The sequence below is a fragment of the Scylla paramamosain genome, chromosome 22, assembly GCF_035594125.1.
Source record: "Scylla paramamosain isolate STU-SP2022 chromosome 22, ASM3559412v1, whole genome shotgun sequence".
NCBI lineage: Eukaryota > Metazoa > Arthropoda > Malacostraca > Decapoda > Portunidae > Scylla > Scylla paramamosain.
In genome coordinates, this window is record NC_087172.1 from 4,862,501 (window position 1) to 4,889,804 (window position 27,304).

At 42.9% G+C, this 27,304-nt stretch overlaps 1 protein-coding gene across 8 annotated transcripts in view; it reads left to right on the top strand.

Annotated features, from left to right (window-relative positions):
• LOC135111464 (uncharacterized) overlaps positions 1-25,710 on the top strand; it is a 176,557-nt gene extending 150,847 nt beyond the window's left edge. For 6 of the 8 annotated variants that reach the window (XM_064024763.1, XM_064024759.1, XM_064024765.1 and 3 more), the window contains 19 exons: positions 1,091-1,500; positions 1,589-1,861; positions 2,109-2,330; positions 5,426-5,541; positions 6,325-6,435; positions 7,026-7,138; positions 7,901-7,977; positions 8,299-8,480; positions 9,409-9,543; positions 13,281-15,281; positions 16,310-16,449; positions 16,964-17,048; positions 17,771-18,010; positions 18,225-18,372; positions 18,694-18,944; positions 19,125-19,341; positions 20,141-20,406; positions 20,609-20,754; positions 21,437-25,710. In XM_064024763.1, coding sequence (XP_063880833.1) covers positions 1,091-1,500; positions 1,589-1,861; positions 2,109-2,330; positions 5,426-5,541; positions 6,325-6,435; positions 7,026-7,138; positions 7,901-7,977; positions 8,299-8,480; positions 9,409-9,543; positions 13,281-15,281; positions 16,310-16,449; positions 16,964-17,048; positions 17,771-18,010; positions 18,225-18,372; positions 18,694-18,944; positions 19,125-19,341; positions 20,141-20,406; positions 20,609-20,754; positions 21,437-21,847 — 5,544 coding nt within the window. In that variant the 3' untranslated portion in view covers positions 21,848-25,710. The remainder of the gene's footprint in view (positions 1-1,090; positions 1,501-1,588; positions 1,862-2,108; positions 2,331-5,425; positions 5,542-6,324; positions 6,436-7,025; positions 7,139-7,900; positions 7,978-8,298; positions 8,481-9,408; positions 9,544-13,280; positions 15,282-16,309; positions 16,450-16,963; positions 17,049-17,770; positions 18,011-18,224; positions 18,373-18,693; positions 18,945-19,124; positions 19,342-20,140; positions 20,407-20,608; positions 20,755-21,436) is intronic. The other 2 variants (XM_064024766.1, XM_064024767.1) reach the window with 2 other exon arrangements.
• The last annotated feature ends 1,594 nt before the right edge of the window (positions 25,711-27,304 follow it).

Below are 27,304 nucleotides of genomic sequence, written 5' to 3' on the forward strand. Positions count from 1 at the left end.
TGTACATGCAGGAAAATCGCGTGAGGCAGGTTGTTGTTATTGGTACTGCTGCTGCCTCTGTTGCTTCAGTTTATGATGGTGATCAGCGAGTGAGAAGCGAAGTAATGTGTGTGTGTGTGTGTGTGTGTGTGTGTGTGTGTGTGTGTGTGTGTGTTCAGAAACCTACTCATTCTTCATGCTAGTGTCATAGATAAGCATTCAATTACGTGGAGAGAGAGAGAGAGAGAGAGAGAGAGAGAGAGAGAGAGAGAGAGAGAGAGAGAGAGAGATTGTGGTAATGTTGATTGTTGTGAGAGGAGGACAATGAGAGCGACAATGGACCTTTAACACACACACACACACACACACACACACACACACACACACACACACACCGGATATCCTAGTCCAGAGTGACAGAAAATACACACACAAACCAAGCAATTGTTCCACTGATGATTATTGTGAACTGTTTCTATAGTTGTTATTGTTGTTACATATAATTGATGTTGTGTTGTTCTATGGTTGTAGTCGTGGTGCTATGGAATTGGGGAAGTAGTGTTAGTAGTAGTAGTAGTAGTAGTAGTAGCAGTAGTAGTAGTAGTAGTAGTAGTAGTAGTAGTAGTAGTAATAGTAGTAGTAGTAGTAGGAAAGCTGCATTTTTAGAAGGCTTCCTTTTTTATTAATTTTTGTGCCTTCAGCCAGTTCCTTCGTATATGAAATAAGTAGTAGTAATAGTAATAGTAGCAGTAGTAATAGTAGTAGTAGTAGCTTCATAGTTTTCTCGTAATCCAGTATAGTCTGCCAGTCAGTTCATATGATTTATGATCCACGACCCACTGATCCCGCGCCCAGGCTCCAGTGGTAGCCTGATTTGAGGGGCGCCATCAGTGTTCGGGGGTGGAGGGAGGAGGGTTGCCTTGCCTGTTCTTACCCATCTTTGCTGTCTGAGCGTCGTGGTGATGATGGTGGTGGTGATGGTGAAGGTAAATGAGGAAGGTGGTGTGTGATGTATGACTGGTGGAGTGGTGAGTGGTGGTGACGGAGGATAAGTGACGCAGACAACTCCTGAAGGGCAGCGTTGACTTCTGACCCTTTCCTCCTCCCCCAGGCCTTCCTAGCCTCCATCAACAGACGCAACAAGGAAGACAGCAAGTCCCTGACCGACGAGAACGAGAACACGGCCGTGGTGGGGAACGAGGAGGGCGGTGACGGGTGCCCGCTGGTGCCGCCCTCCCCCACGTTGCCGCGCCGCAATGTCCCCGCGGCGCCGATAGCCAACGGGCACGTCAAGCCGCTCGAGCGAAAATCGTCTTCCAACTTCAAGCTGGGATGTGACGACGACTCGGACGACTGCAGCAGCATGACCGTCGAAGACAAGGATGACCCTGGCGTAATCAACCCCGCCTTCACCTACGAGGAGGAAGAAGACGACGACCTCGGGCGGGGCGACGGCTCCACCACCTCCGCCAGGTCGTCCCCGGAAACTTCTCCCTCACCGTCACCTAAACTACACTTCAGGTGGGTTGGTGACACCGTATATTCCATTGATTCATTTATTCCTTACCGTGACCTGTGACCTGATCTGGTTCCCTTCGTGTGTCTACAGCAGCATGAGTCCACGGCCCAGCCCGCGGCAGTCGCCGGTGAGTCACCGGTCGGGTAACCTGAGCCACCGCAGCTCCGTGTCCTCCGTCAGAAAGGGCATTCTTAAGAAAAGCGGCTCCTCGTCCACCATCAACATGGAGATGGTTAACCTGGGCCTCCAGCACGCCGCCATCGCCGCCGGCAACGCCGCCAACCTCAACGGGTACCAGCGGGCGCGGTTCACCGACCCCTATGACGACAACTTTGTGGCCAATGACACTCACCGTTTTGTCGGGTAAGTGACCCAGATGTTTTTACACCAACACTCACATATTGTAAAACGGCTTATCACCGCCCACTGTAGAGCCTCGGGTCAAAAGCGCCTCAAAAGTAAAGCTTTAACTCATATCAGTAAATTTGAGCTTTAATGGCCACTATCTTTGGCACTGTAGACTTTGTTGTCGCCACCTTTCTCCTGGGGCAGTAAGTGTAGCGGTAGTGGTGTTGTTGTTGTTGTTCTTGTCGTTCTTGTTGTACCTCAGGAGTGTGTCCCTCCCATCGTCCCCTCACCTTGCTCACCTCGCACCGAACCCTCCCCTGCACAGCTCTTCTGAAGAGAACAACTACGCCATGCAGCAAAAGTCGCTGGGTGGCCACCGTGTCAAGTTTATCCTGGAGACCGGTAAGCCAGACCACGTGCACGGCTCTTACGACGACATCCGAATAGAAAAGATGGAGAGGGAAAGGATCGAGAGGATTGAGAGGTAAGGTAGAGTGATGATGCAAAGACTTTTTTTGTGTTTTGTTTAGGGGAGACAGGAAATAAATGCATGTTGGGAGAACATAATTTCTGTGTTGGGTTATGTTGATGTTTTTGACAACATGGCCGCGGTAAGGGAGGCAGGACTTGACGGTGCCGGCGTTCCGGCCCGGCGTCCTGAGGGCCGCCAGGCGGGGCAGGGCACGGCTGCTGTGTACTGCACAAATTTATTTTGCAGTAATTGATTCCAGTCCTCTCCTTTCAGCGCCCCGCCCCCCGCGCATGGCATGCCTCCACTAACACCCCCTCACACGCCCCCCCTTCACCCTCTGACACCCCATAGCTTAGCTTCCCTTGGCTCAGCAGCACAGCACCGCCACACCCCCACAGCACCTCCACCCTCAGCTTGCCGCCCCGACCCGGCTCCTCCGCCTCCCAAAGGGCCGGGCACAGAGCTCATTCACTCCTCGCCTCCGCCCCGAGCCTTGTTTCAAACTTCTCATCAGACTACTGAAGAAGATGACTGTGATCTTTGCGACACTAGCCCAGAGCCTCCACAGCCCCGAGGAGAAGAGGGCCGCCTGGAGGAGCAAACTGAGGCTGAGGCTTCCCTTCAGGAGCAAAGGCAGGAGCTGCGAGCTCTTCTACTGCAAGATCTCGCAAACTTTCGAAAGGGCCACGGTTACCTGCTGGCGAAGGAGCTGGAGGAGAAGGTGGCAGCGCTGCGACTCAGCAAGAGTGTCCTGCATCGTGTCAAGATACTGAACTACCTCCGTCTGAGGGAACGCCACTCCGGCAGCCTCCACCCGGCACTGCTCGCTGCAGGCCCCGACACACTGCCGCCGGGCGCCAAGACGCAGCTGAGGCGGCCGCGCAGCAGACTGGGGCGGATGCACGGGAATCCCCAAGAGAGAAGCCTTACGCCCATCCCCGAGGAGGAGATGGAGGAAGGCACGCTGGCTGCCACACATCCGTGCGAGCCCCGCCCCCTCGAGGTCACCGAGAGTCATCAGGAGGCGTGTGGACAACATGTCACGCACCTTGACCCCCCACCCGGGGAGGCCGCGGGCCAGCACGGTGAGGCGCTGTGGGGGGAGCTCGCGGCTCCTCCGTCCCCTGACTCTCCCAGGAAGCATGACCGGCCGACGCTGATTCGGAGGTTTCTGAAGAAGAATGAGAAGGTTCTTCCTCAGGGGCACGCTGCGTCCCTTGAAGGAAACTCCGAAGGACCCCTGCGTGTGAGTAGCATCAGCCACCAGTACCTGGCCTCGGATTCTGGAAAGGCGGCGGAGCTACAAGGCGGCAGTCTTGGCAAGATGGTCCTCAAGATAGAGATTAATTGTATGAGTGCTTGGCCAGACGCATCCCAGCCTCCCTCAGATCCTGGTGCTGTCCCGGATAATTCCTCGGCGCCTGCTAGCGGCTCACACACCACTGTTACGGACATCATCTTGGACACTGCACCATCGCTACCCACTGTCCACTCGACGCCCGCCGCGGCCGCCGACAGTCCACGCTCCAGCGACAGAGGCGCCAAGGAAACTTCTGTCCTAATCCAACCAATTCATCAAAACTCCCCAGCCTCCATAGAGCATTTACATGAGTCAGGGGAGCCTCCAAGCCCGAAGGTTTTGATCCGCGATGGTTCCGCTTCCCCAGACAGCGGCAGGTGCCAGGCGTTCCCGCCAGCCACCATCGTGGAGCCCGCCGGGGACGGCAAGACGCTGCAGCCCCCCCTGTTGAGCAGCGGCCCCACGGACTACCTCACTTGGGCGGCGGAGGTGACCCGGGAGGAGGCCAGCAGGTTAGGCAGCCCAGGGATCCCTGACTGACTAACCCGAAGCTGCTGCCACGCCGCCCATCCCCGCCCCTCACCTCGCTTTTTCGACCCGCCGCGCCCTGCCCCACCCGCTGCATTGCTTCCTGCCCTCGCCCTTCTGCATCACACACACACACACACACACACACACACACACACACACACACACACACACACACACACACAGCCTGACTAACACAGCACCACCAGCGGCGAGCCGTGGGTCACCGGTTCACCACGTGCTTGCCGCGGCCTTGGCGGGTCGTGATCCTTGCCGGCAGCTTGGCGAACACTTTCTCCGCATGTGAGAGGCTCGCTCTTTACCTCAACTGCTACGAGCCTCTTGAAATTGCATATTATATTTTTCTCGTTTTTTCTCGAAAAGCAAACATATCCTAAGCATGTTAGTCTAGAAGAGCTTCGTAATAAAACAGACAGACGGACAGAAGACAGATATGCAGATTGAACAATAAAAGCAGTAGCAGTAGGATGAGCGACAACATCAGCTGCAGCAGCAGGAGCCAGCAACAGAAGCAGGAGTAGGAGTGTGAAGCCTCAAGCCAACACTAGAGTAGTTAGATCAGCACTAATGACCTGTTTCCTCTGCTCCTCTGCCACACCTGAGGCTCTTCCCTCACTCCCTCCCTCGCTCCCTTCCTCACTCACCCCCTCCCTTCATCCTCCCTCCAACCTTCCCACCCGCCCGCCTTCCTCATCGCTCCTCCTCAGTCACATCAGCTTCATATATTTTCTCAGCTGTTGACCTTCTCTTGTTAGTCCTCCAGCCACGACTGCCAGACCCTCCTGACCTCCCCTTCCCATCCCCCTCCACTGAGCCTCACATACTTAGGCTCACGTCCAATCGATGCCACTTTGCGCTACGTCCTCTTCTTCTCCTCCTGCACCCACTTAAGCAAATCGTCATGTGATCCTATCTTTTAAACACACCACGAAGCATGCACAGAAAACCAGACCACGGCCATCACGAGGAAAAGAACAAAGGAGATTTTTAAGCCGCTACAGACGACCCCAGACCTTGCATGGTGGATGGTTTTCACTCACGCAGCTTACTGAAAGATATAAAAAAAAAAAAAAAAAGCTGTATACTTTCGTGCATGCCATAGGAACCAACTGTAATGCATGATGTAGCAAACGTAATCAACTTGTACTTAACCTAACGTATGGCTAATATATGTATGTATGTGTGAGTTAAGGAGTTATTAAGCTTTATATATACTACTTTGTGACCTTCCCGTGTAACCTCTGTTGACCCTCCGCAGCGGAAAGGATCTGGAGGTGACCAACATGGCGGATCGGGGAGGCAAGAAGTGTCTGCTGTTCTGTGCTGCTATGCTGGTGCTGACCGGTGCTGTGATTGTGGCGGGGCTGTACGGATGTGAGTATGGGAGCGTGCACTACATATGGGTGTGAGTATGGGAGGGTAGACTGCGTATGAGTTTATGGGAGGGTGCACTGTGTATGAATGTGAGTATGCGAGGTGCCCTATGTACTTGTATGAATGGGTGTGAGTGTGAGATGTTACAAAAAAATGCGTGAAAAAGAATTTAAAAAATTATTTTAAAATTGCTGAACTATTTTGACAGCATAGGAATGTTTTAATCTTTAGGTAAAAATAGATAAACTAAATACTAACGCACACTGTTTGCGTTTTCATCACAGCCTTATACCAGGTTAGCGCTTTTCTTAACAGCACGTATGGATGTGAGTTTAGCAGGGCTGTATGTATATGTGAATGTAGGGGTGTATTATGTATGGATATATGAAGGGTGTACAATGTATGGATGGGAGATATAGGTATTCTATGATAGTATCTTGGTTTCTATAAGGAAAGTTGTACTTTTTGTGTGTGTGCGTGTGTTTATTCTTTTCTCCCTTTTCTGTTTATATATATATATATATATATATATATATATATATATATATATATATATATATATATATATATATATATATATATATATATATATATATATATATATATATATATATATATATATATATATATATATATATATATATATATATATATATATATATATATATATATATATATATATATATATATATATATTCTTTTCCTCTGTCAATCTATCTTTCGATCTATCAATCAGTCTCTCAATGTGCCACCATCTCTTACTTCCCTTTTTCTCTTCATCAGCTGGGAAACTCAACATGATCGCGAAGTTAGGAGGGCAAGGCATCACGAGCGGACTGTCAGGCGGCTCTTCGAGTACCGAGGCCCCCACCAGCTCGCCCCCCACAGCTTACGGTAAGTGTGCTGGCGTTGGCGTTCGTTATTGCTCCCGCCTCCTCCCCACCTTTTACATGCAGCTTTCATTATTCTCTCTCTCTCTCTCTCTCTCTCTCTCTCTCTCTCTCTCTCTCTCTCTCTCTCTCTCTCTCTCTCTCTCTCTGTTTGCATCGCTTTTCTTCTTGTCTTCCTTCCTTTTCATATTCTATCCTCTCTCGCTTTTTATTTTTATTTTTTACTTAGATCCCCATGAACACTCCAATAACTTTACAGCTTTCACTACAGCCTAATAAAGTTACTGAAATAAGATACCAGAATGTTTAATAAGAGTGCAGTTTCTAATCCATTGCCCTTCCATATGGTAAAAAAAAAAATTCTATTGGTGTTATTTTGCTGGTGATTCATTTCTGTAGCCTTTGATAATGGTACTGGTGATAGTAGATAGAGAACATTTGAGAATTCATGCCTCACATCCTCTTTCCCTTCAGTGCCTAATGCCGTAGAAGTGAAATTCATACTTCACTCTTCCTCACTCCCTATACAGTGTCCGATGTGATGGAAGTCAAACTCATGCCTCACTCATTCACTCTTTTTCTTTCCCTTCACAGTACTCAACGCGATAGAAGTAAAATTCAAGATTGACAACCATAACTTTACCTCGGACCTGACCAATGTTGATTCCAAGGAGTACAAGACGATGGTGAAGGACCTTGAGGCAGAGGTAATAACTGATACTCATCTTGCACCAACACTTGTAGCATGTTTTTTTTTTTTCGGTTTTTACGCTGTTTCCGTAGTATATCACGGCTTGGACGACGCCTCCTAACGAAGAGGTTTGGTCTCGGTTCTGGCATTTGGGAACTGTTATCCTGAGTGGACACCCTTCCTACCCTTGGAATGTGGTCAGGATTCGAACCCATGTGCCTGAGGATCCCTTGGCATTCAGGGTCTGGGAAATGTTTATTGATGCACATTACCCCTTTTTATTATATATTCTGGTCGAAAATTTGTATGAAAATTGTTAGTTTGCAAATCGTTTTGGTAATGGATGGCATTTTTATATATATATATATATATATATATATATATATATATATATATATATATATATATATATATATATATATATATATATATATATATATATATATATATATATATATATAAGAAGGATAGTGGCTAAGGGCAACTAAACTTTTAAAGAAAGAATATGGGGCCCATTGAGATACCAGTCCCTAAAGAGAGAAAAAAGGCCAGAAGGATTGGTAATCATTATCTGCTTGTCTGTTAGTAATGGAGAACAGGTTAATTATCAACTCTTGCATTTTTCTAGGCCACAGAACTCTTTAAGACATTGTAGCACAAATGTCTGAAAAAGTTGTAAGTGATTATAGGAGAAATTGCTTAGCCATCTCCATCTTACTCTGTTTTTTGCCTCTTTTGCTGCTGTCAGTCAGTCGCTAATGAAAGCTTGTTATTTCAGCTCACAAAGATTCTGTTCCCTGAGCCTGTCCTGCATAATGGAAAGGCGAACCTCAACCTCAAGATCATCAAGTTTGAGTAAGTTTTAAGCATGTTGTAAAGTTGTGAAGGACAGTCAAGGCTTTCCGAAATTCCTGACAACTGTAAATTGGGAGAAGGAACTGTTTGGCTGTCTGAATCTTAACCATTTCACTGATTGCTACTTACCACATATTTCCATCATTAATAACCACTCTGAGACATCTTTTCATGTTCTACAGCCACTCACTAAAAATTATAAACTTGATTTTTTCTGCCCCCTTCTTTCCTATCCATGCATTGCTTTTATTGTGAATTATTGCATATTGCAGTGAAAGAATGTAACCCAGATCTCAACCCCTGATCCCATCTTTCCTCCAGGCCCGGCAGCATTAAGTGTACCTTCAGGATAGGCTGGACTTTCTTCGATGAGCCAAACGGACAGGAGGCGCCACTCAATCTCACTCTAGTCCGGGAGATCTTTGACAACCAGATAAACAACAGCTTTGTGTTCCTTCACCAGCAGGAGTACCGTGTGCCACCAGAATCCATAGATGTCGATCGTGAGTCCCTCCCTTGTGTTTTTCTTTTCCTATCTACTTCATTGTATCTGTCAGTCTTTCTTTCCTTCCATCCTTCCTCCTTTATTTCCTTTTTCATCATCTTTTCTTGTGTTTTTCTCTCCCTATCTATTATCCTTCCTTCTTCCTTTATTTCCTTTTTCATTATCTTTCCTTATGTTTTTCTCTCCCTATCTATTTCATTGTATCTGTCAGTCCTTCCTTCCTTCCTTCTTCCTTTATATCCCTTTTCTTATTTTTTATGTCTCCTTTTCTTAATTCCATTCTTCCTTCCTTCCCCATCTTTCATCTTTCCTTTCTTTCTCACCTTCCATCTTTCCTTCCTTTCTAAATTTCTTTCTACTTTATTTTCTTTTTTATTTTCTTTCCTCCTTTACCCTTCCTCTTTAATTCCATCTTACCTCATCTCACTTCTTCCTTTCTAATTTTTTTTTTTTTACTTTTATTCCTTCCTTGTTTCTTTCCCTCCTTCCTTGCTTCCTTTCTTTATACTTTTCATTCTTTCTTTTTCTCTCTCATTCCCTCCATATCTCCTTCCCCCTCCTGTCACTCTTTTTCTCCTTCTCCCTCCTCTCCACACCCTTCCTTCCTTTTCCTTCTTCTCCACATTTTACCTTCCCATCTCTCCTTTCTTTCTTCTCCTTTTCTTCTCTCCTAGCCACACCAAAATTTATATTTTCAAATTCACCATTGATTTTCTCATAAGGATTGTTTTCAAAAGTCAGAGAGATAATTAGCTGGGTTCTAGTGAATGTTCTTCCATTGATAATGCAGAACACTTGTTAAACTATCACCCAATCATAAAGACACCTTTGAAAACTGAAGTAATACACATTGGAATTTGTTGGAAGTTGTCAAGATTTATTTAAGAGTGTGGACCAAGTGTTGGAAGTTTCATCACCTTCTTCAGGTTTGGTTGACAAGTGCCACAACAACCAGTCTCTCTGCTCCCACGGTTGCAAGTTCTCGTATGAAAACCTTCGCTTCACCTGCACTTGCCCTGACTACCTGTACTCCATCAACACCACCACCTGCATCCATCCCAGTAAGTGGCTGCTTAATATTTGTCTGGCTGATGTTCAGCAAAATTTAACTAGATATTTTCCTTTCTAATTCTCACTATATCGATTTTTATTATTATTATTATTATTATTATTATTATTATTATTATTATTATTATTATTATTATTATTATTATTATCAAGAATGTTATGGTCCAGCATTCTTTGGTGTTTTATTTTTATGCTTCATCCTACAAAACAGTTTGTTCATTGGTCATCTCTACTTTTTTTTTTTACCTATTTATATTCTACCATGCATTTTTATATATTTCTCAGTTTATTTTAATCTTTATGGATCTTTGTGGGATGAAATATTATTAAATGTACAGTACTTTTTTTGGTTCGAGTTCTACAGAGTAAGTATGGTGTGGCACACCAGGCCTGGGGGAGTGTGTATAAGGTGCTGCTGCTTGAAGTGCTGGTGTGTTGTGTACATGGTGCTGCTGCCTGAAGTGCTGGTGTGTTGTGATGCATTCTGGTACTGAGTGTTGGGCTTGCAAGGTTTGGCATATAATAATAGAGCCTGGAACGCCTAACTTTAGTACTTTGGAGTTTTGAATATGCATGGTAATGGAATGTAAATAAGGAATGTTTGCATGGAGTGACTAGTAGATGTATCAAGCTAATTGACTGTGTATGAATGTTTGTCACAGTGTATGAAGTCTGGCACACTGGCATCCTTGAGTATTCATGCTGGTGGATTGTAAATATACTAAGGAATGTTTGCATGAATTGCATGAAATACTTATGGATGTGCATGAGCTTAAGAATGTTTATCACAGAGATTTCATCATCCACTCATATTGTCTTTTGCCAGAGCCCCTCCTTCAAAAAAAAAAAAAAAAAAACATTTAACATCCTCATGTTTGGTGCAGAATGCTTTGATGAATGGAATTTTGGTGTCAAGAGGGTAACATCTTGCATGTTTATGTACAGAATAGTTAATCCAATGGGATGTTGAAGCTTGAGGGATATTCTTGCTTGTTACTCTCTCAGCATCTTTACCAGTGAGCATTGTGCTGTGGTGGCATTAATATTATCATTTTCTCTCTTTCTCCAATAACTTTCAGGTTACACAACAACAAGCTCTACAACCACCACAACTACCACTACAGCTGCTGCTACCACTCCCATCACTACTATCACCAGTACCACTTTCTCATCCACCATCACCACCACCTCACCACCTAACACCACCACTGCTCACACCACACTGGCCATCATTGAGGCCACTGAACAGGAAACAACAACAGAATTAGCCTCAACACCAAAAAACACAACTGAGACAATAAACACAATGGAAACTGTAGCCACAACTGAGATAGGAATCTCAAGTGAATTAGACAATGTGACTGAGACTGAAACTGAAATGCAAACCACAACTGAGACCAGAACTGCAACAGAAACAGAAAGCACTACAGAACCAGACACCACAACAATAAATACTGCAACAGTAAATGTAGGAGTGTCAACAGAAACAGGAACATCTGCTGCAACTGAAATCTCGACTGATGTGAAAACTGAAGCAGAAACCACAGATAAAACCCAAAGCACTGTTGAATTTACAACAGCCAAAGAAACAGAAGTGTGGACAACAGATGAGGGTTTGACAAGTAAAACAGAGACCACTGAAATGATAACCAGTGAAACACAAACAGAAATCACCACAGAATCACTGGTAACTAAAGACACTACAAGAGTCATGACAGCCACATCAAATTTTTTCACAGAAATACAAACAGCTGAGCCTCAAACAACCTTCAAGGAAACTGTCACTGCTGAAACTAATGAGACAACAACAGCAGGGCCATTTACTACCTTCAGGGAGACTGTCACGACTGAGACCACTGAAGCACCAACAACAAAACCATACAGCACTTTTGGAGAAACGACCACTAATGAAATAACTGAAACAGTGACAACAGAGCATCATACCACCCACAAAACACCAGAAATTACAGAGACAGAGACTTCCACCTCCGCTTTGTCCAAATTACCACCCACTTCCCCTACACATGAAAATGGGACCATATAGAGAATTACAATACAAACACCACAACTTCCAAAATAGACTGGAAAATTGATGTATAGAGAAGAGTAGCACAGGAATTAACCACTTGACTGTAGCACTGAGGGTAGCAGGGATCACAGATGAAAAAGAAGGGCTTCTGACAAAGGAGGAAGCAGAGAAATCTGTGCCATGACTCATTCTTTCCTTAGATCTATTTGCCAACAACTTATTTGATCTTGAGGGAAATATATATATATATATATATATATATATATATATATATATATATATATATATATATATATATATATATATATATATATATATATATATATATAAATATATATAACAGTAAATGAAAATTGTACTTTGGATGACACCACTTGGGATTATTTAAGAGATTTGTTAGGTATTTCTAGATAAGTTAATTGTCCACAGCCTTCTTTATTTTTCACTGGATGGATTTTGTTTGTTATACTATCAATAATTCTCTCTCTCTCTCTCTCTCTCTCTCTGGGATGACTACCAGATGCATGCATGTTAAAAGACCTTCATTTTACAATAGCTCTGGACTGATCAAAGCTGCCTGGTCATACAGTATAAACCTTCTTAGGCTGCCAATCATACTGTATCTTCCTACATCATCATGCATCATTCCACTGCCACAATAACATGAACAACTCTCATTATGACAACTTCACTCTACATCATGCCACAACCACCACCACTCAGCACAGCCTCACCATATGCTGGTGCAGTGCTGGACAGGTGCCTCCTCCAGGCAGACTTCTAAGAGTTTCATCATGGGAAACAGAATCACAAGTACAACAAGCAAGAGGTCATGTTCTGAAGGATAGTCTATATCAGGAAAACATGCAAAATTCAAGAAAATGGAGAAAAAGGTTAAAGTTTACCATGATGTTTTACTGCAAATTATTGTTCTACAGTACAAAAAAGAGAGGAAATATCTGTGCAGTACATATAATATCACTATTAGTATTTCATGTTCTAGTTAAAGAATATAAAATACAAATAAATTGCTACACAGGCAAAAACTCTAACAATGAAAAGACAGAAAACAACTGTGATAAGTCTGAAACGACAGAAAACAATGTGACATGTCAGATTACTTGCATATGTCTAGGAGCCACACCCCTGGCAGGGCAGGTGTGTCATCTACCTTTGTAAGTATTGCATACCCAGAACCTCCACTACTCATCACCACCTCCACTATACCTAGACCTAGAGGGATTAGTGGCCTCCTTATTTACTGCTGTCTGACTGTTAGTGTTGTAAGAGCATCAGCCTTCTGTTCCCCCTGAGAGGTTGACTAACACCTGACTTTAGTATGTAGTGTATTATTAATAGGCACTGCACCCATAAACTGTTTCATTTCTCTCTCTCTCTCTCTCTCTCTCTCTCTCTCTCTCTCTCTCTCTCTCTCTCTCTCTCTCTCTCTCTCTCTTGTAAATATGTATAAGCTGTACTGATATTGATCCTTCCCAATACTTCTGTTACTCATTATGTTCCTTTGTACCAGTTGGTGTATTGCCTGTCAGACTTTCCACCACCACACTGCAGCTCCTGGGCACTGCTGGCCTCTGAGTCTTACCTTGCTTGAAGATTTTCTTCATATATGTTGTTATTATTGTCTCACAGGACAGTTTAATGTTGGGCCCAAATGTGAATGATATGTTTTTCTTCCTACAGATAAAACCACCACCACATCCACCACATCCACCACCACATCCACCACAACAGAAGTTACCATCAAGAAAAATCTCGACCAAATCATCAAGAATGCAGGCGGTGCCTTTGTAGCCATCAAACTGGAGGATATTGAAGCAAATACAGACACAGAGATTGAAGCACCACCAACAGAGAAGAAAACTGAGGAAGAGAGTGAAACCTCAGAAGACTCCAAGCCAGGGGAGGTAATAGTGGATGGGACAGCCACTAATGTTACTTTGAATGCCACCACTGAGGGACAACTCCCTCCTGTAAATGTCACAGAGGCTACCACCACCACTACCATCAGCACCTCAACCACAAGTACTACCACTACTAGCACAACCACCACCTCCCCTGTCACCTTACCACCAACCTCCAATGAAACCATTACTGAGGTCAGTGCTGGTAACACAACTGAAGCTACCAACATAACTCTCACTTCAACTACAACTGTAGTGATAGAGACCACTTCTTCAACACCAAAAACAACAACCACTGAAACTGTGACTAGCAAAGAAGAGCAACAAAACACAACCTCACAGAAACCAACATCTGAGGGAGTGACCATCATTCTTGAGGGACTCGAACCTGTGCTGCCAGAACACACAACTATAAAAGCTGAAAATACTTCAATGGATGAAATTCCAGGCACCAGCACTATGACCCCAAATGTTACTACTGTGACACAAGATACTGCACCTGTCACAACTACAACTGAACCCACAGTAAAGGAGGACAGTGAACCAGAAACAAAGCCTGAAGAAGCAGTGCCTGATAAGCCAGTCACTGTTGAAGAAGCAAGCAACACTACACATCACACCAATGTATCCATCAGTATGACAGAAGTTGTCAATGACACAATATCTGAAACACCTCAAGATTCTTTTGTCAACAGAAGTGCGCTATTCCCAGAGAACTTTGTGTCTCCTGGGACACGCCTGGAGGACATTATGTCCTTTACAAACCTTCCTGGTAAAACAGTCATTGTCCTTGATCTCTCAGCTCTCAGACCAGGAGATTCACCAGGAAATGTTGGCTTACAGGAAGCAGAAGATGAATCATCACACAGTAATGTTTCCACCATCAATGAGACACAGACCAGCACAACTACAACAGAAGAGTCATCACTCCATAATGCCACAACACCTGATACAGCCACTAAAGAAAGTGTGAGCGAAGATACAACCCAGGCAACTGTTGCTACCAGTGTTACTACAGATATTCCTTCTACATCAACATCATCATCATCATCATCATCAACATCAACAACAACAACAACAACAACAACAACAGCAACAACAACTGAAAGACAAGTTGTCATTGTAAATGCAAGTGAACATGGACATGATTTGGAAAGGAATAGAGGAGAGGAACAAGTTCCTAAGGAAGTGGTCACCATTCCTGCAGTGCCCTATGAAGGCAACCCAATCTTTGCCAGCAAAACTCCCCCATCTGTTAGAACCACAACTACCACATCTACCACCACTTCCACTCCTCCAACCACTACCACTACTACCACTACTGACACTCCTCCCACAACCCCCACCACTAGTACCACTACTACATCTCTAACCACTACAACCACCACCACCACCACCACAACACAACCCTCAGTGATGACAGAAAACAGCACATCCCCAGCAACCACCACCACTACTCTGGATTATGACACAAAGGGAGAAGAGGCTCCTATTGATAACCGAGACACTTCCATCCTTGATATTGCCTTCAGCGCCAGTTCAGACCTCAGCACCATGGCCAGGAACACCTCCCATGACTCCTCAGCTGTTGCCACCAGTGCCGCCACCACCAACACCACCGTCATGGAAGGGAATGCAAACATGTCACAGGAATCTCCAGGAACAAATGTGACTGCCACTGATACAACCAAAGATCCAGCACTTATTCAGATTAACAAAGAGGTGGCTGAGACTCCTGTGATCTCTGTCAGTGCTCCTCCAAAGGTGTTGTGTCATGAAGGTAAGTCCTGAGTTATTTAATTTTAAGGTATTCCTTCCTAGGAGCATCATTGAAAGCATTGAGAAATTCATCTGAGATATCCATGAGAGGGTAATGGAAGAGTCTTAACAACAGACATGGACCTGCATTCAGAAACATTTTGCTCTCTCATAACAACTATTTTCAAAGGCCAGAGATGATTTGTCATGTTCTCAAGACTGTTTCTCCTTTAATAATATAGAAATTTTGTCATTTTTTTTTTTTTTATGTAGGAAGGACACTGGCCAAGGGCAACAAAAATCCAATAAAAAAAATATGCCTACTGAAATGCCAGTCCCATAAAAGGGTCAAAGCAGTGGTAAAAAATTGATGAATAAGTGTCTTGAAACCTCCCTTGAAGGAATTCAAGTCATAGGAAGGTGGAGATACAGAAGCAGGCAGGGAGTTCCAGAGTTTACCAGAGAAAGGAATGAATGATTGAGAATACTGGTTAACTCTTGCGTTAGAGAGGTGGACAGAATAGGGGTGAGAGAAAGAAGAAAGTCTTGTGCAGCGAGGCCGCAGGAGCGGGGGAGGCATGCAGTTAGCAAGATCAGAAGAGCAGTTAGCATGAAAATAGTGGTAGAAGACAGCTAGATATGCAACATTGCGGCAGTGAGAGAGGGGCTGAAGACAGTCAGTTAGAGGAGAGGAGTTGATGAGACGAAAAGCTTTTGATTCCACCCTGTCTAGAAGAGCAGTATGAGTGGGACCCCCCCAGACATGTGAAGCATACTCCATACATGCAGTAGAACTATAAAAACATCCCTAAAAACCTGTATAGCTTTAAGTAGTAACCAAAGGCTTTTAAAAGTTGTTGGGATGCAGGCAGAAATGTTTCTGAATATGGTCCATAATCAAGTCAAAAGGTTGAAGTGAGGATAGAAGTCCTTGAGACAATATGTATATGCATAAATAAGTTGCTAGCCTTACCAGTTTTTGAGTTATTAATTAATGTCATGCTAGAAGTGCCATACAGTCTGACACGCATTCTCACGGCACTACAACAGACCAGGTGGAGTGTGTCAATGGAACCAGTACCTGGGGACGCTGCATTCCACGGAATTCCAGGTGTAACTCTGTCCCGGACTGCTCTGACAAGTCTGATGAGCTGGACTGCAAGGAGAATAATTGCTTTGGCAACTTCCAGGTAAATCATTTTAGGTTCATATCATCATAAGATGTATGAGTAGTTGCAAGAACTAGTGGTGTCATAAAGTTCAGTGAATTTTATGGCTATAAATGTAATGGAAGCATAGATTAATTAATTGCTTTATAAGGGTTCTACAAAGCAGCTTTAAAAGAAAATTGGCAAATCTATTGATGAGAATGAGATGGATATAGGCAGGTAAATTTTACACAAGAGTTACCGCTTGCAGGCTTCCTGACTTCTTGTATCTTCCCTTATATTTTTATGTTTCTAACAAAAGCAATAGGTGGAGTAAAATGCCAAATACTGATTTTTTTTTGTCCAAAACATTTGACAGATTATGACAGTATTATTTTGCACAGCTGTATCTTTTCCATCACACTTCCACACATTTCCTGATGCCCTCTTACTGATCACCATGTGCATATTTGAGTCCCAGCAATACAATGACATGACCTAGAATAGAATCTTAATAGTGCCTATTTGACCCCCCACACCCCTGTGTCCCTGACAGTGCCGGGATGGGGAGTGCATTGAGCGGCTCTATGTGTGTGATGGAGTCACCAATTGCCAGGACGGTGATGATGAGCTGAATTGTGGTGAGTGTGATGCAATGATATTCGTGTACAGTGAGACACTTGGGATGAGGCTGCAGAAAGGAAATGTGTAATCTTTTGCAGAATCCTGAAAGTCCAAGGGGGATGGAAGGACAGATTCTGTCTGATAGTAATATTGATATACTTTATCATCCCATATTTCTCATTCTTATTGTATATTCATATGAATAAGTATCATGAAGACCTGAAGGACAGATCATTAGAGATTTTTTTTTATGGAAGTTGTTGAATGCATAAATACTCTTTCGTTCAGAATAGAAAATAAAGTACCTACATACAGCATCCATGGGATCAGTGTGTTGTCCTGGGGCATTATGCAGTACATTGTTTTCTGATGAACTTTGGTGTGAGGCATTGAGGTGTTGTGTTAACCATTGATCCAATTTGTGAATCTTTCCTACAGCATGCATGATTGAAAAGGCTGTGTAGCAAGAGTAAAGATGATAGTGACTTGAGAATTACAATTTTTTGTAGGAAAGGAAGGCTGATCAAGGGTTATAAAGACCAAAAGACATAAGAGTAAATAAAGACCACTTCATTGCTGGTCCCCAAAAATGAATAGAGAAAGTTGCAATTGAGTTGTTCATTTTAGTTTTGGAGATGTCTTGATACTCCTCTCTTAAAGCAGATCACGGGAAGGTGGAGGAACAGTCTAGTCAACCGTTTTTCTCTGGCAATCATTACAACTATTTTTTCTCTGGCAGAGTCATGGCAGTGTAAGGAGGATGAGCTCAAGTGTGGGGGCACCTCTCCCTCCCCATGTATCCCTCTGTCCCTGCGCTGTGACGGCCAGCCAGATTGTATTGATCACTCTGATGAGCTCAACTGCATGGAGGAGTGTCGCAGCGATGAGTTCCGCTGCAGAGAGGGCTGGTGCATCCCCCAAGTGCGGACTTGTGATGGCCGCCCCGACTGTCATGGCGGGGAGGACGAAGAGAACTGTGGTGAGTGGCAAACTGTGAAGCGTGAAGCAGCAAGGTGACTGGGAGCTCAGCGCATGATGGAACAACAGTAGGAATTTAGTTGATATGAGACTGTCACAGCTTTAGAGTATTGTGCTAAGAGAGAAAGAACACCTGTCAAGAAGTTATTGGTTTAACGGTGATAGAGAAAATTATGAAAGCACCTTTGCCTTTGTGCTCACCACACATGTTTCAGGTTGTTCTGGACTGGATGAAACCCCATGCGCCGCTGGTGGGTGTGTGGCAACCTTCGACCTTTGTGATGGCCTGCGTCAGTGCCACGATGGATCAGATGAGTGGAACTGTATCAGGATAGACAACAGCACCCGCCAGCTGGAAGTCAGGTATTGCTCCAGTTTGTGTTGATTTTAATAGGATGTAACATAAAACATTGGAAATTTTATAGGAAATATTGTTGCACTGCATTTGATGATTGTAAATAACAAAATTTCTGAAATTACAGTATTACATTTTCATGCTGAGTTCATTATCTTTAGAAAATAAATATATGTGCCTGAGTAAGCTATGTTATATACCATTATAGTGTTGCATTTGTAAAACTTTGACAGCATACAGCAAGAAAATGTTTATTACTGAGTAATTAAAAAAAGCACAAGATAAAAAATAAGGGACAAGTGATGAGTGGTGGTATCACAATCCTACAGGAGTGGCAAGAATCGGTGGAGTGCCGTGTGTGGCGAGGGGTGGACCAGCAAGTGGACTGACCAGGTGTGTCAGCAGCTGGGTGGCTCAGCCTCACTCAGCACAGAGATGAAGCGAGTGATAGAGTCTGTGCCGCGGCCCAGGGTGCAGCTGCTGCAGAAGGCCGTGTCAGGTGGCTACACACCCCTGCAGTTTGTTCTGAAGTCTGACTGCTCCAGTGACACTCTGGTGCATCTCTCTTGTGAACAGCACTGTGAGTTCCCCAATAAATTTATATTTTCTGTAATTACATGTATATTATTTGATTGCATACACATTTTTATTTAATCACCTTTCTTATGACATCTGTAAATTCATAATTTTATTTCAGTTTGCCCTTTGTTTTTGTCTCTTTGTCTTCCTTGTGTGTAAGTGTGGTGTGTTTACTTCACAGCTTGTGGGTCTTGGAGCCTCGGGGACGATTTCCAGGAGGAGCACCAGCTGTCAGCCAGCACTCGGCCCCCAGCCACAGAGGGACAGTGGCCCTCACTGGCACTCCTGCTGAGGACACATCCCAACAAGAATGACACTCATGCCCAAGGCCAATTCTGCTCTGCCACTATTGTAGCACCCAGCTGGATCTTAGCAGCATACAGCTGTCTCTCCTCAAAGTGAGTGTGAATGCTGGTTGTGGTTGTGTCAAGACAGTGCTTCTACTGAGCCTACCTTCTGATTGATTACATCACTTACCTCAAGAACAATAGGTTGCTTTACCAAGGACACAATATTCATCTATTATTCTATATATATTTAATGTTGCCTTCCTGTCCTCATGGTTCTCTTTAAGGAAGTGACTCTCTCTCTTCAGATATAAAATTTTTTTCCATGTCATTTGCTGCCAGTGACCTCTGCTTCCCTTGTGTACTAATTTTGTGATAACCACTGGGGTATCTCTTGTAAATCTGCTGCTATTCTCTAGCTGTTAGTCTGGTAACAACTCACCTCGTCTTGTTTGCCTCAGTGGTCATGTCTCATCTCTCAGAGTAGTGATAACTTCCTGATACCTGCTTTTGTGTTTATCATCTTCTTCCCTCATTTATTCTTTCTACTTTGTTACTTCCTTTATTTCTTCATTCTCCATTCCTGTTTCATATTCTTTCTTCTTGCATGCTTCATGTCTCCTTGCTGCTTCTTGGGTCACAAGATGTGCCTCTTGGCCTCTTCAATGCAGGATAGACAGAGGTCATAGTATTCACTGCATTTACACTTGTAATTCACTACATGGGAAGAAATTATGTTTTTTCTCTTATCATTTCACTTTTTTCTTCTGTTCTCTGCTTTATTTATTTTTTCTATTCTTCCAGCATATGCACATTCACTGAAGCAGCCCGTCACAATAGTACATGATAATAAATGTCCTGCCCTATTGTTCAGGTGCTGAAGAAGCAAATTTTTCTCCACCCTGTACAGAGAAAATGGGCTGGATTTGGGCACTTGGGCTGTGGCATCAGGCACTGCCTCCCCCACTGCCTCAACACAGTTCCATTATGTGGGGAAGATTGTGCCCTTCCCTGGCAGGGTGCAGACAGGTGGCCTGTGGACAGGTGATGCGGTGCTGCTGCGCCTGACTCAGCCGCTCGACCTGGGGCCAAACTCTCAGCCAGTGTGTGTGCCTGACACTCCTCCAGTCAACACTGCACAGTGTGTGGTGGCAGGCTGGAGACGCACTGATGAAGGTAGGCTGTCCATCAACCAAGGATACTTAAGTGTTGGTCTCTGTAACTGAGGAACAATTAAATACCTATGTATACATACTTAAGAGGTGTATTTAGCCCTTCATGTGTCTTCCCTCTGAATCCTGAAGAAAAAAAAAAAATCTTAGTTGGAATAGCAAATTGTAAAAAGTAGGCTGTTATTTATTTATTTTTTTCATCATAGGTGTGGGGAGTCAGAGTCAGTTCTTGCATCACCTGCCCATGCCCACCCTCGCCCTGGATGCCTGCAATACCACTCACTACCCGGGCCGCCTCAACCCCACCCACACCTGTGTTGGCTTCTCAGACGCCCAGCATGCGCCCTGCCATGTGAGTGTGTGTGTGTGTGTGTGTGTGTGTGTTAGTTGTATTGTACAGTGTCTGAGCTAAAATGCATTTGCCCTGTCTCCATATGTGCACATGTGATGTTATCTAAACATTCACCACATGCCAGTGTATTTAGAATGTTACTTGGCAAATAGGAAGTAGATGTACACACATTGAATTCAATATAGTATTTACATATCTGTTTTCTTTTTGTGTTATTTCTTATGCTTGAAGTCATGTTATTCTTACTTTGAAATCAAGCATTTTCAAGACAAGTCTTATGGTTTTCCCTCAGTGAAGCATCTTCCCTTATAGTTATGGTGACAGAAAATTACAGTAAGTGTCAGTTTAAATGTTTTACACAGTATATGAACTGCCCTCTAATTTGCAGTTTTTTCTATTTTACTTTTTTTGAGAGTGGCAACTAAGGTTTTTCTACCCATTTTTTTTGTGCCCTGGGCAGTTTCCTTCACACATGAAAAAAACGTCCATCTTATCAATAATTATTAGGTATAAATTTTCCTGTGGCCTTTGCTGCACCACATTTGATTTGTGTAACTTGTCCTCATTTTGTTTCTCATAATAATTCACATTATAAAGTTTATCAGTCTGTGTTACATTCTGAGTGTGTTCCTCATGACATACAGTCTGCACATCATCCCTGACCAAGCCTTGTCTCCTCCAGGGTGATGAGGGCAGTCCACTCATGTGCCGCAGTGAGTCAGGAGCTTGGCGCCTGGAGGGACTGCTCACCCACCATACTTGCTATGGCCGTGCACGCCACCCAGCCATCTTCACTGCACTCCACGCCCTCCAGCCCTGGCTCAGCAACACCATTGGCACTCCCTATATCCCCAGTGGAGCATCCACCTCATCCACCACTACCACTACTTCAACTACAACTACTCCCACCATCACTACTGCAGCTGCTTCTACTACTACGACCAGTGATGCTACCACTTCCACCTCAACAACCACCACTTCTCCGACCACTACCACCACACCACCATCTGGTGACAGTACTGGGTCTGCTAATTCAACAGATCTAAAAGAAGCTCTTCCACCTCTCTCCTCCCCGGGGATGGCTCCTCTATAGCGACCGATGAGCCCTAGCGGTGCAGTGTTGTGAAAGGTGCCATAAGTGCCGTGAATGTGCTATGATATGTGCTAAACCATTATAGGATCTACAAATGATAATACCACTGTAATATAGTATCTTGAAACTTTCTGTGATCTTAGATTTGTTGTATTGTAGAAAATAGACAAGATAATATTTAGCATTGTTGACTCTTGTTAAGAACAGGATGTCCCCAGGAGCAGGACTGGCTGGTGTCAGCATCCTGGGAAGTGTGATGTGGAGTGCAGAGATACAAGTGCCAAGCATATCAGTGTGTGGTGCCTCGGGAGTCAGTCTTCACAGCACATGCATGACGCTTCCTGGTGCTGAGGATCACGAGAGAGAACATGTGTTGAAAGCATAAATTGCTGGATTGTTAAACTGCGACACTATGAAGAGCTCATGGAGTGTTGGATTTTATGAAAATGTAAACTCAGTTGTCCTTATAAGGTGACAAGGAACTGTGATGTTTCTGTACATTAAGTACATTCAGTAGATTGTATAGTGTGGTGACATTCAGCATTACATTAATTTGTCAGTGATAAATAAGAACATGCATCAGTATCATCCATAATACAAAAAAAATCAGTGTGCTGTTTCCTACAAGCAAAGCATCAACCAGTATTGTTGACATTTGTTGTAGAATTCATGCTTTTGTGATAAAGAAAGGTTGTTGTGACATATGGAACAATGTACATAACAATAGCAACCAAAACATATATACGTAGATGAACTATAGAGTGAGACAAGCTGCCCAGCTGTAGTGCAGCAGCCTCTTTGTCTGAGAGTGAGCAGTGCGAGTGTCCTGTGTAGCCCAGCAGAGCCACTGGTTCCTTGATCACACGGGTATGAATCAGTCACTAGCATACCATAGTGTAGTGTTGCGGAGCCTCCAGAGCTGGGCCCCGAAGGACTGCCGTCCAGTCAGACAAGGTGATGAGAGTCCAGATTGCCAGAATTTTGTTGTTCATGCTCCTGCTTTGCCATGTGGAAGTCAGGTTGTGGCTTGTGTCCAGTGCTTACTGATGTGATGCATTCATGATTCAGCAGAGAAATGACAATTCATGAAAAAGAAATGTGGACAGCAAGAGGCAAAGCTAAAACATTGATGTTAAAATAATGGACTCTGGCCCCTTGTTGTTGGTCCCCTTTGTCAGTGGTGGACTGAGAATGTGGCCATATTTTGTGTAAGACCTTCTTGTTAATTCATAAAACAAATGTAACAAGGGCATGTAGAATGGTGATATATATATATATATATATATATATATATATATATATATATATATATATATATATATATATATATATATATATATATATATATATATATATATATGACCAGCAGTACAGCATTGACATAAATGGACAGCTGTGGGATAGTCATAATGCATGGACAGATGGGATGCTTCACAAGACTGAGCGGTTCCCTGTACTGCTCTCATGGCTGCTCGTGTGGTGCCTGGTGACTAAATTTCATATGATAACATTTTGTCACACAGAACTTCCTATAGACCACAAGAATTATGATGCATTTAAGTTTTCCATATCTAGAAAAGAGAAAACATATACCTTTTAGTACAGGAATGAGAGCAGCAGAGGCAGTGACTGGAGATGAGTGTAGCGTTCCTCTCAGCCACACTGGATGACACTTGGGGACCTGTCTGCCTGGCATTCTTGGGCAGGCTGTAGAGTGGACCAGCCTTGATTAGTTTCCTGACTAGCTCGGAACACAAGACAGTAGGGTGTGTGTGTGTGTGTGTGTGTGTGTGTGTGTGTGTGTGTGTGTGTGTGTGTGTGTGTGTTTGTGTGTTCAGCTGGATCTCACACGCCAGCCCTTACCACAGCTCACATTCAGTTATTAATGCCGTAAATAAGTGCCGAGAAAGACAGTATGTACGTAGTAATGGACGGCTCACAGGCCCCTCTCTTGAGCTTCCACATTATATATATATATATATATATATATATATATATATATATATATATATATATATATATATATATATATATATATATATATATATATATATATATATATATATATATATATATATATATTTTAAACGTTCCCCATGCTCATCCTGTAAATAGACTTGTATAGAGTGTCTTAATTATTACCATACCCACTTTTGAATAGTTTTCACCTATACGATACTTACTCCTTCCATGTATCTCATAACAGCAGCTACATACATATAGTCTAACATTTGTAAAGGAGAGGAAGATGAATGTGATATTACTAGGATTGGAAATCTTGGTGTCTTCCCTTGTAGAAGGAGAGCTCAAGCTAGTGTAGTTTCAACCTTGGTGTCTGGGGCAAGATTCAAGCAGTTCCTGTCCCTCCCACTACTTCTTACTGACATGCTACTGTGACTCACACCTTGGACATTTTTTGCTTCCTGAGAGAGAGAGAGAGAGAGAGAGAGAGAGAGAGAGAGAGAGAGAGAGAGAGAGAGAGAGAGAGAGAGAGAGAGAGAGAGAGAGAGAGAGAGAGAGAGATATATTATGTGACTATCTTTTACATATCATCATCATCAGCATCACATACATTTTGTTTCATGTTTTTATAGTCTTTCATCTATGACTTTTTTTCATGTCCAAGTTTTTTTTTTTGTCAGTCATGTTCTTTTTACTACCTATATGTTCTTATTTTATTCTTGATACAATTTTCTCAGCATGTGGCATATTTCTTTTTTTTAACTATATCTATCTCTAATAATAAATTTTAATATTTTGAAATTTCTTTACTTGACACATTTGAGCTCAGAATGTAAAGCTGCCAATAAATTTTTGTTCCAGATTTCTATAGAATATAAAATTTATATTAACTTTTATGTTCAAGTGATTTTTAGTCCATGTTTCTAATCAGTTTCAATTTTATTATTATTATTATTTTTTTTTTTATTTTAATGAACATATCTTGAGTTAATTTGTTGTATTATCCCCCTTTTGTTTTACCACAATCTGAACTCCATTATGTGTGTCTTTTTGACTTATTTATTCAACCATTGTTGTTAGAGTTGTTAGAGGAGGCAGAGGAAATAATGTGAAGTGCCTTAACTCATAAAGACAAGCTAGTATTACTTTACCAGAAAAAACAATCAACTCTTCTAACCAACTAACTGTGTAACATTAACCTGAGAGTGCACCTCAGCGCTCTGTCATTATTATTATTATTATTATTATTATTATTATCATTATTATTACTATTATTATTATGATTGTACTCCTTTGACATGGTGAGCGTTTACCATGGAGAAAATTAGAAAAATGCCATATAGGTATACATATTATAATACATGTATGTTTTTTATATGTATATTATCATGAGTACTTTCTATATTTATGTTCGTACTGATTTCTTACACACACAAACACACACACACACACACACACTTTACTCTCGTCCTTGTATATACGCAAATTACAAAGAAATCGTTAGCTTGTCGGTGTTTGTCTTATTATTCTTTATACTTGTTTTCATTATTTTGCATTTTTCTTTGTCCTTTCTCAATTACGACTGAGACTTCCTCCACCGCAAGCTGCCAAGTCAGTCACTCATCTTGCCCAGCGTTTGTCAACTAGAGCAGGAACTGTTTGGAAAAGGAAGCACACAGGAAAAAAATAAAGAGCTACATCCAGATAATTTTTGTAACCAAGATTCAAAGAAGAAGGATTGGAACTTTCTGGAGCCTCAGAGCAAGATGTGAGCAAGACACAAAAAGCTCCAGAATTTTGCACGGCGGCCAAAGAAGGTGTGTGGGTGTCTGGCTACAACAGAGCCCGGTAGTGTAAGGTGCCATGTAAACCAATCATCCCAAATAAAACTTTCATGCAAACACATATTTCCCTCAGACACTGCACCTTGAAGTTAGCAGAACCAGAGTCAGTTGGCATCTATGATAAGCACAGATGAAATGACTGCATGCACTGGTAAGACAGGGAGGATGAATGTTACATACAAGCAACAGGGGGCAACATCTTGGCTACATTTGTTACATTGCATTCACCCATAAGCAATAAGGAGTTATACAAAAATACCTGTGACTGAAGATATATTTAATTTTGTTTAGGTTTAAAGACTGTACAATTAAGGAAATTTCTTACATAATCTTTGGTTCAGGCTGTGCACCGCAAGACAAGTAAAGCGATGTGGTGTTGTCTGGCTGTCTTCTTTTTTCTCTAGGCAGCTTCTACATTTGCTATGGTATCAATGTTTTTGACTGCTCTCTTCTACCAAATTGTATACATCATCCTCCGACAGTTTATTTTGTTTGGTTTTACTTCTTCATTCTTTTATTCTTGACCTTTTCCTAATCTCTAATCCTTCTGCTTATGCTGTCCCCCTATCTTTCCGTTGGGCTCCTCCAATCACAATCTTATATCTGTATCTTGTCCTATTGCTCCAATCCCTCCTCAGGATCCTCCTAAGTGGAGGAGCCTTTGGCATTTTGCCTATGCTAGTTTGGGGAACCTGAGGAGGTATTTTGCTGATTTTCCTTGGAATGACAACTGCTTCTGTGTCAGAGACCTGTCTCTATGTGCCAAGCACATAATAGAGGTGATAATGTCTGGCATGGAGGTATACATTCCTCACTTTCCTCGACCTAGACCTTTCAAACCTTGGTTTAACACAGCCTGTTCTCATGCTATACATGATAGAGGTGGCCCAAAAAAGGTACTTGAGCCTTCCATCACCTGAATCTCATGTGCTTTATATTTCTGCCCGAAACCAAGCCAAGTCTGTCCTCCAACTAGCTAAAAAACTCCTTCATTAATAGAAAGTGTCAAAATCTTTCAAAATCTAACTCCCCTCGTGACTTCTGGCACCTAGCCAAAAACATCTATAACTTTGCTTCTTTTTTTCTTTCACTCGTTTATTTCAACCTACTGCTATCACATCTATCTCTAAAGCTAAACTCTTCGCTCAAACCTTTGCTAAAAGCTCTACCTTAGATGATTCAGAGCTTGTTCTTCCCTCTCCTCCACCCTCTGACTACTTCATGCTACCTATTAAAATTCTTTGCAGTGATGTTTTCCATGCCCTCGATGGCCTAGACCCTCGAAAGGCTTATGGACCTGATGGGATCCTTACTATTGTTTTCCAAAACTGTGCTTCTGTGCTTGCACCTTGCCTAGTCAAACTCTTTCAACTCTGTCTGTCAACATCTACCTTTCCTTCTTGCTGGAAGTTTGCCTATATTCAGCCTGTTCCTAAAAAGGGTGACTGTTCTATTCCCTCAAACTACTATCCTATTGCTTTAATTTCCTGCTTATCTAAAGTTTTTGAACCTATCCCCAACAGGAAGGTTCTTAAACATCTATCACTTCACAACCTTCTATCTGATTACCAGCATGGGTTCTGTCAAGGCTGCTCATCTGGTGATCTTCTGGCTTTCCTTACTGAGTCTTGGTCATCTTTTAGAGATTTTG